Source organism: Crocodylus porosus, unplaced genomic scaffold (genome assembly GCF_001723895.1).
Source record: "Crocodylus porosus isolate Cpor-Errol unplaced genomic scaffold, CroPor_comp1, whole genome shotgun sequence".
NCBI classification, from domain to species: domain Eukaryota; kingdom Metazoa; phylum Chordata; order Crocodylia; family Crocodylidae; genus Crocodylus; species Crocodylus porosus.
Window position 1 is genome coordinate 237,787,130 of NW_017728886.1, and position 9,558 is coordinate 237,796,687.

A 9,558-nucleotide genomic window follows, 5' to 3' on the forward strand; every position below is an offset into this window, starting at 1 on the left:
TGGGGCGCACAGAACTGGACACAGTACTCCAGCTGTGGCCTGACCAGCTTCACATAGAGGGGGAGGATCACCTCCCTGGCTCTACTTGAGATGCACCTGTGGATGCACGACTAGGTGCCTGATCCAGTTTCACAGGGAAGGGGCCTTGGCCCAGTCCAGATCTAGCCATGTAGGGCTTAGGAACTTGGCGGGGAGGGGGAGGGGAGAGGAGTGAAAGTATTGTCACTGCTCCCCTGTGATCAACACTTCCAAAGAGCTGGAGGTGAGTGAAAAATAGGATGAAATGGAACCTAGGCTTATCAATGGCAGACTGTGCCAGACTAACTTGCTGATTTTTAGGCAAAAGAAGTAAAGTAGATTTTGCCTATCTGGACTTTGGTAAAGCATTTGATATGGGGCCATATAAAAAATTATTAAAACCAGAGAAGGTAGCAATTAGCAGCAGAATTCTAAGCATGTTTCTAAAGACAGAACTAGTACTGAAAAAGCAAGCATTGGGTTGGAAGGAGGTTACTAGTTCCCCAAGGATCAGTTTGGGAACAAATCTTACTTCATGCTTTCAATTAATGAGTTTGACAGAGAAAGGAGGAATAAGATAATGAAATATGACAAAAAGTTAGGAGGTACTGTTAATACAGAAAGAAATGACTGGAGTAAAGGAGTCAAATTAAAGCTGTAAAAAAGATCATAGTATACACAAGAAAAGCTATGTCCAGGAGAAACAGGAATTACTAGTGCAGTGGTTCTTAGCCGGGGTGCCGTAAGACTCTTTGAAGGATGCTATGGAACAACTGTACCAGGCAATGGTAAGGCCTTATCTGGAATACTGTGCACTATTCTAGTCACCCACTTTTAGGAAAGTGGAATTTATAGAGGAAGATGTGCAGACAAGATCTACAAGGATTATCATAGAAACAGAGAGTCTATCAGACAACAGAAGACTAGAAGAGCTTGACTTAAGTCCAGCAAACAAAGCTAGAGAGCATAGGGGACACGTGGGGGGGGCACACGGGGGCACGTGTGCCCCCCTGAAATTGGCCGCTGCTGAAGCCACCACCGGCTTTTGTGGGTAGTCACCGCCTCCCCCTTTACCACCGATGGCTGTGGGCAGTTCCTGCTTGCTGCTGCTGACAGTGCGGGCAGCGGCTGTGGGTGGTCCCTGTTCACCACCTGCCACCTCCCCCCCACTGCTGACATTGCCAGCGGCAGCTGCAGGAGGCCCCCACTCACTGCTATAGTGCCCCCAGTTGTGGGAGGCACAAGTCGTTCATGCTAGAGAGTAGATATGACTGATATTAAGACGAAGATTCCTAAAATTTTGAGCAGTGAAGTTTTGGAACAGCCCTAATCAGAGTGGTGGGGAACAGTCCAGTTACTTTTAAGCTGGAGCTCAATATATACCACATTTACTTAAATATAAGACCACCCTGGTTATAAGATGACTCCCAAATAATTATATTTTATATATGGAAAATTTCCAAATTTGTTACACATTTCCAGGTATAGAAATATAGGAGCAATTAATCCAGTCCCTGTGTTTACAAGCAAATGTTTGTCCAAAGAATCCATCAGATTATCCTTCCAGGCTCATCTCATATCATAACCACAAAGCACTCTACAAAAAAATGTCCCTACAAAAGGCCACAGGTAAAAAATGGGGGAGTGGGGGTGGTCGGCAAAAGCACTACCAATGCCTTGCCACTGTAAGAGCAGAGAATTTATAAAGTTAATAGAAATAATGAACCTAGAAAGGGGACATGCCTCACACTACAAAGAATGGTAGACCACAGTCTTTGCCAAGCTGACAAGGGTGAAAATTCCATCTTGATCCCCAAATCAAGAGACTGGTTAGGCCCTGAACACATGAATAAGACCTCTAGCCAGGTACCGGACATCATGCCATTCCTTGTTATTAAAAAAGACTAAGGGGTAATAGTGGTTTTATACTGATGGCAGGATAGAGTCCATCAAAATAGACAATTCATTATAAATCCCTCATCAATCACCTTTCTAAGTCTATTGTTGTGCCCCAATTCTCAGTTAAGTTAGACTTGAAGGCTAGGGACAGACATTCAAAAAGCCTGAGGCAGAATTGATTCAATCTTTGCAGTCTAAGCTGGCTAGGGTGAACTGGTTTGTAACTGTACAGACATCCCCTCTCTGGACTGAAGAAATGCAGGCACATGCTTGCAGTGGATGAGGCTAGACACCAGGGGGTGCTAGAACAGCCCTCCCTTCCTTTCCACAGAGCTGAGCTGAAGTTGGGGGTGGCCAGGCCACAACAAGACGCTCTGATTAGGGAAGGGTTCCCCCCAGCCTTACTGCTCCTGACCAGGCCAACAGGGAGCTGATAGAGAATTTAGCAGCCCATCAAGAAAATGAAAGCTTCTCTCATTAGTTCAAGCTCTTCTAAAAGAACTTTTTTCCAGTGAAGGAACCAGCTGACCTGCTGATTAGCTCCAAAAAGCCCTAAATGGACACTGTCCTATCTGCCTTATACTGACACCACTCAGCATTAGCTAGCATATCACATGCTGGCTACTGTCTGTGCTGTGGGAGATGGGAGGGAGAGGGCAGGGGGGGAAATTCCTGCTTGAGCTGCGAGCAGCAAGGGGGGTAGGGAGCAGGGGAAGTCAGGCAGACACTACTGCGCCTGCAGTCTCTGCTGAGCTCCAGCCAGGGAGCAGAGGGGTGGGTCCAGCTCTCCTCTGGAGCGGAGAGCCCTGCCTAGGGCTACAAAGCATCTGGGATGCTGGGAGACTTGTTTAACTTAAATCAGGACAGGGTCTGGGACAGACAGTGCCTAAACTGGTTTGACCCAAATCAGTTAAGTCTGATATTACATTTAACCAGGTTTATCTTGAGCCAGTTTCAACCATTTTCAAACCGGTTTATGTGCACTGAACATCTGTTCTGTTACAGGTTTAAACCAGTTTCTGATCACTTGGTTTACGTGTAATGTCTGCCTCTAGCTGAAAAGATTACAAGCCAATGTTTGTATTCCTTAAACATTTAGGTAGCTAGTTGGTCTTTCAAAACTTCATAGCTCTTAACTTTCTGCATTATGATTGAAAGAGCATGATTTTTTTGATGATGCAGAACTAGATGAGGCAGCAAATATCATATAATTAGAATGTGATAATTCTTCATGCAAAGAAAGTAGATGAAATAGTATGCCAGAGACTAAGATCACTTAACATTTACATAAGAAGAGTTTATTTTCATATAAAATAAGAAATGTAATGGCTGAAACTATACTGCAATAAAACACCATGGGTGAGATTTTCTACTCTGGAAACTGGTCTTGCAGCGCACAACTGAAAGCAAGCTTTACACATTGGGCTCCATTTTGAGCACAGGATTTTGAAATGAAATTGGTTCTTAGGGACTAATTGAAGTTTCCCCTAAAAAAACCCACTTCTCAGAGGCTCGATTCTCTAGTGTGTGTATATTTAAAGATATGAGTAAGAGCAGATATACAAGACAGCACCTCCAGCCTCTCACACCATTAATACACATGCCTTTTATCTTTGGGAACGTCTACTTGGTAGTGGACACATGTCCATGTCACAACAGTAAAAACTCACTGCAACTGGCAGTTATTGTTCAGAAAGGCCCAGGGTTATATATAAAAGGCCCAAGGTAGTACATAAAAGCCCAAGATAGCCAAGGATTATGGTACAGAATGCTGGCCAATGACTGTAACAAATCTTTAAGCACAACTTGTCCACACTATACCCTGTATTCTATAGCACCTATCAGTTTTTCAGTTTCCTAAGTTCCAAATTTCTTTTTTTTTTATTGAAGAAACTGTGCAGTCAAGTGTACAGTAGTTTCAGTTATAGCTTCTATCTAATCAAGCAAAATGTATAATTTTTGGATTTGTTATTCTTTGATAGTAACAGTGTCCAAAATTACATTTCAATAAATTTCATTTCACAAAACTTTTCTGTGGAAAGAAAATATCAATTCAACTTATACCAACTTTTCTTTTACTTCAATGTTTGTATGGAAAAGTAATTAAGCAGTCCATTTAGAAAGGCATAATCTGTTCATGAGCACGCAGGTATCAATTTTATCTTATGAGAATTTTTCCATGTTCCAGTTCCTTCATTCCTTATTACATGCTGCAAAAGGCAGTAATAATTTTTATAGCCAAATATCTCTTCATAAGATACCAGGTGGCTTTCAATATTTACCATTTAAGTCATGCATGAAATTTAAACATTACAAAAAATGACTTACCAGTTGACACTCCTGAAATATGCACATTTTCAGAATGTTCTGCAAGAGCACCATTTCCTAAAATTAAACATAATGAATAAACTAATTTCCAAGATAAAATTTGTAAAAAATTTTCAGATACCCTTCTGCAGAAAAGTGAAAGAACAAAACCCAGCTACTTTGATTAGTATTCAATATTTAAAGATCCCAGGCCTCTTCTATTATGAAACCTTTGAAGGAAACTGGGAAAACAAAACCATTGTAATACAAAGGGAAAAACAAAAGTATTTCATCAGGCTATATGGAATGGCTGAATATGCTGAAAAATTAAAGATGGAGAACCTGGTAGTAACTGAAGCTTCTCAATACTTTAAAAACATTTTCAGTTTGGGTTTTCTGCAACCTTTTTAATGGAACATCATTTATTTTTCAGGAAAAGTTAACTTTAAAATTAAGGAAGACAAAAAGAAAGCACTTGCTATGGAAAGACATCATGAGAAATAACTTTGCTAATGAAGTCTGCTTGTTTGTCTATCCAAGAAGATATATTTAAATCTAATCAGTGACTAATTACCTTTTGAGACAGCTCCACCAAATGTGCCTTCCAAATAAACATGAACTACAAGTAAAAACTGGAGACCAAGCAAATTGCTACCCCAAATCAGCTTCAGTAAAATGGATAGTTTTGTTGCCAGCAGTGACTTTACAGATCTGATGCAAAATTTTCTGCTTTTCTTTGCTATTTTTCTCGTCTTCCCTTTTTTCCATCTATAATTTTTCTTTTAAACTTTACAAGTGCTTTTGTACCCTTTTACTAGTGACATATCTATGCAACAGCCAGGTCTCAGTAGTTGTGGCTGCAGAACAGCTGTTCCAATAAGCCACAAAGTGGCACAAGTGGCATGGGCAACCTCTAATGGGAACAGATAGAACAGCAGCAGATAGGGTAGGGAGCAGAAAGCAGACTAGGGGATTGGGCAGGGAGCACAAAGTAGGAAACATAAAGTAGAGCAGCAGGATCAGGCAAGCAAAGGGAATCAGAGTAGCATTCTGTGAAGGTCATGGGCTAATTTCTGGCATACCTACCTAAAAGGCTGCCCCCCACCTCCTCCGCCTCCCCTGCTATAAGTGGTGTGCTCTGAGTACATTTGAGGAGCCTGATATTTGAACCAGATCAACAGGACAAAGTTTTACAGCTACAATCAGGACTCTTAACTCAAAGGATTTTGCTGAATTCTTAACTTACAGCTAATGGTACAGAGCAGTGAACATCAAGCCAAGATGACCCAGGTATGTCCAAGGCAAGCTGATACTAAGACTCAGCTGCTGCAGCCATAAGTTCTAGCTGCCTCCCTGCCATGGTGCGAGCAAAGCCCCCCCCAGCACTGAAGTCTACGCTGTGCAGGCTGGATTCAGTGGCTCTACAAGCCATGATTTGCTAACCCCCCGAGAGAGCCAGTTTTCAATGCAGCAAGATGGTGTTCTTCTATGGGAAAGCCAATATGTATGAAGTGCCAGGACACATTATCAGGAAAAAGCATCTTGATAGGCACACAGTGAAGCTCACATTCTAACTCTGAGTATATAAGGGGAATGCACCAGGAACTGGGAAAATGTCTGTTTACCAGGACATCCCAAGGGAAGACAAGGTCTAACAGTCACAAACTTTGGGAAGACAGTTTTAAGCTGGACATAAGAAAAAACTTCAGTACCATCTGAGTCCCCAGAGTCTGGAATAGACTTCCCCCAGAAGTGGTACAAGCACCTACTCTGGACAAAAAATACTTGGACACTTATCTAGCTGGGATCATGTGACCCCAGCAGACTTCCTGGGGCAGGGGGCTGAACCCGATGATCTTGCGAGGTCCATTCCAGCCCTAAGGTCTATGAAATCTATAATTAATCAGATTCAATACTTAAGATAAAACCAAAACACACAGGGCCAACCAGGCATTTTGCAATGCTTGACTACATTTTTGTAGTGAAAGTGTTTCTAAACCTTCTGTCTAGTGTTTATAGCAAAGAAACAGGAAGGACAGAGTCAAACTATTCTTTCACCTACTTTCCAATTAAACACTCTAATAATGTACTGAAAATTCAAATGTTTTATTACTCAGGATTTGAAAGGTAACCTCTTCCAGTTATTTTAAAGTTTGATTTTTGCATTAGTGATTGTTGAAATTTCAACAATGGCTTCAATAAACTGTAAGGTGAAAAATGTTGAACGCCATTACAAAATAGCTCTTTAAACAGATTATTTTATTTTTTTATTGAAGTGAGGGTATTTTCCAGTAAGAAGTCTTCACTGAAAAATTCAACCAGATCTACCAATGATAAATGACTTTGATATACTTAATGATAAAAAGCCTCCAAAATTTAAATGATTACCTACATTAACTGAGTCTAGTCTTAATTCTGAGGATAACGGTACATAGTTAAGAATAGCATTATGTGACAAAACAAATTTAAAGCTTCCTCCAATTTGTATAGACAGAAGTCTAGCACTTCACCATTATAAGAAATATTTGTCCTTCCAATTTATTTGTTTAGGATTTAGCAGTAGTTTTTTTTCCCCCTTAGATTGTGCTGCCCAATCAAATTTGATATGAATGGATGCTACAAATGACACTAGTGGTATGATCCCTTTTGGGAGTACAATCCAGATTTTTGCTTTTGTTTTTCTATTAATAAGCATAAGGAAAAGCATTAAAAATAAATAATTATAGCTTCTGTTTAAAGTTAGATATTTTATCTAGTGAACTGTAAGACAAATCCAACAGTTCCATTAGTGATTTTAAAGGCTAACAAGCACTTTATATTAAAATTTGTAGATGTTCTGAAATTAGGAGGCAAGTAAGTGACAGAACAGACAAATAAGGAATCCGCACAATTATAAATATGGAAAGAAAAGCCCTTAAGCCAGAACCAGTCTGTTAAATGCTGAGATCCAGACCATGAAGCGAATGGATACTTCCCATGGAAGCACACAGCTCAGCCCAGTTTGTCTTCCTTTCTCCACCCTGCATTGTGCCACTGATCTCTTCTGCAGCCCTCTCTGCTGCTTTCTCTCATTCCCTGTGCTGCTGAATTTGCCCTTCTTGCTTGCCATTGGAGGCAGAAACTGGCAGTGGTGTTAGTGCCCGGTGTAAGCAGCAGCAGGCGGCTTGGAGCTGCAGAAAGGGGTGGGGGCCTGTAGTAGCAACCTACCCTTTACAAAACTTCTGGTCTAGACTTCCTAATGTATCTAGGAGAAAAATGAACTAAAAATGATATTCAATTGTTGGGATAGATTTAAAAACCTACCGTATTTATTCAAATCTAAGATGACCCTGAATTTAAGATCAACCCCTCAATACTTAGATTCCACACAAAAAAAATGTTTAATTTGACATTCTTTTTATACACAGACCTACTGACAAAAAATATAGCAAAGCCAGTAAGTCATATATTCAACATTAGCTTCAATTTAATTCAAACATTAACTTAACCTAACCTATATTAGGTTTTGTCCAGAACCTGGTAAGTGCTACTCCTTTCTTAGCGCCTACAACTTAGAACTGGTCACTTTCACACGCATCCTCACTCTCACGTTCTTCACTGTTCCCATCTTCCCACAAACATCTTCAGTTCCATCCATGGCACTGGATATACAGTGCTTCTGGAAGCCTTTAAAAATAGATTTTGAAGATATCCTTCCCCAAGAAGTCAGAATCCATTGGCAAAGCAGTGGTATGTTTGGCTTCTTAATCTTCCTGCCAGGTGTAAACACGTGGTTCCCTACCAAGAGTCAGTCTGAATATTGATACCACAAATGTTCCTTAAAGGGCATATTCACCATGACATCCAGTACTTGGCACAGACATGAGGTATGACTACATGATTACAATTCATTGACCAAATTTTTGCTTTTACATCTGATATTAAATGGCCTCTGAATTAATCTAATACTAACATTCCTTGCTGCTTTAGCAGTGCCCAAAGTCTCCATTTCCACACAACATCTAACCATTCAATCAACAGTTCACTTGACATCCATCTTTGCTCCTAGCATCGAACCACTATTCCTAGTGGCAATTGTTACTTTGGCAGTTTTGCATTTCAAAATCACTTAGGGTTGCAATTCTCTCTCATCTGTCAATACTGCTAACATAAATGTAATATATGACTCTTCATATTTTATGGATTTTGTGCCTCTCTCATGGATGGTGACATTGTTTAGTGTGTCAAAATAGACTAGAGTCTTATCAGCATTACCCATCTAGCCCAGCAAGTAATCTTGTGTTTCACATAGCCCAATAACGCACTACTGGAATTGAGCAGGTTTTTTGCTGCAGTCTGATGGTAACTTGTTTAAGTGATGTTCTTCATCTCAGGGCTAAGCTACATCATTCATATACACCACCCACTATTTGCTTTGATTTTTGAAGGGGAATGTTCAATTCCTTTGCTATTTCTAATGCTTTGAGTCAAAACACTTTGTGGGCGATTGGCACTCCCTCCTTTCTTTTCTTGAACGTATTTGAGAACTTGCTTATCAATTTCAGGAAAGTGACCTGAAAATATTTGGACTCCCAAATGCTTTCTGTGTGGACTCAGCATTTTTGAGTTTTCCTTTTAATTGTCTCCATTGACACACATTTGTATCAGCAACATAATACTTCCTTCCTGCCTCACAATTATTTGTTTTTTCAGCATAATTTTTAATCTTCCTTTTAAAGTTTGTATCATAGATGTGCCTCATTCCTTTCAGTATCTTCACATCTGTATGGCTATTTCTGCTTTTTTTCTACATGATCTGTCATGGGGAAGGTTCCCTACCACCACTCACCCCACAGGATTTACCATAGGTTTCTATGGTTTTAAATTTTGGCCAGCCAATGGTGATCAGACCCTGTAACCTGCTGCTTTCCTTGCTACTCCCTTGCCAACTGCCACCTCCCCTCATCTCACTGCTGTAGGTTGCCTCAGGAGCTGTGTGCTAGATCCTTCATGATCATGCTGGGTCTGCCGTCACCACTTCTGGGTCCCCTGTCAGATGCTGCATCCCTTGTCAGCATTCATGTTCTGTGTCTGTTGTCACTATTGTAAGGTCCCTCACCACCATATGCTGGGTCCCTTGTTGTCACTGCTGGGAGTCTTGCCCTGTATTGGGCTCCTGGCCATATGCTAGGCCCCTTGTCACTGCAGTCAGGTCCCCTCCTGCAGCAGGCAGAGTGCGTGGCTGGCCCTGGGGGGTTTCATAGTTTCATAGCAGTTTCATAGTTTCTAGGGTCGGAAGGGACCTGAGTAGATCACCTAGTCCAACCCCCTGCCATGGCAGGAAAGAGTATTGGG

The 9,558-nt window shown here is 40.9% G+C and overlaps 1 protein-coding gene across 1 annotated transcript in view; it reads right to left on the reverse strand.

The window, feature by feature from the left end:
• LRP12 (LDL receptor related protein 12) overlaps positions 1 to 9,558 on the reverse strand; it is a 63,839-nt gene that overhangs the window by 34,744 nt on the left and 19,537 nt on the right. The window contains exon 2 of the mRNA XM_019545726.1: positions 4,246 to 4,399. Coding sequence (XP_019401271.1) covers positions 4,246 to 4,399 — 154 coding nt within the window. The remainder of the gene's footprint in view (positions 1 to 4,245; positions 4,400 to 9,558) is intronic.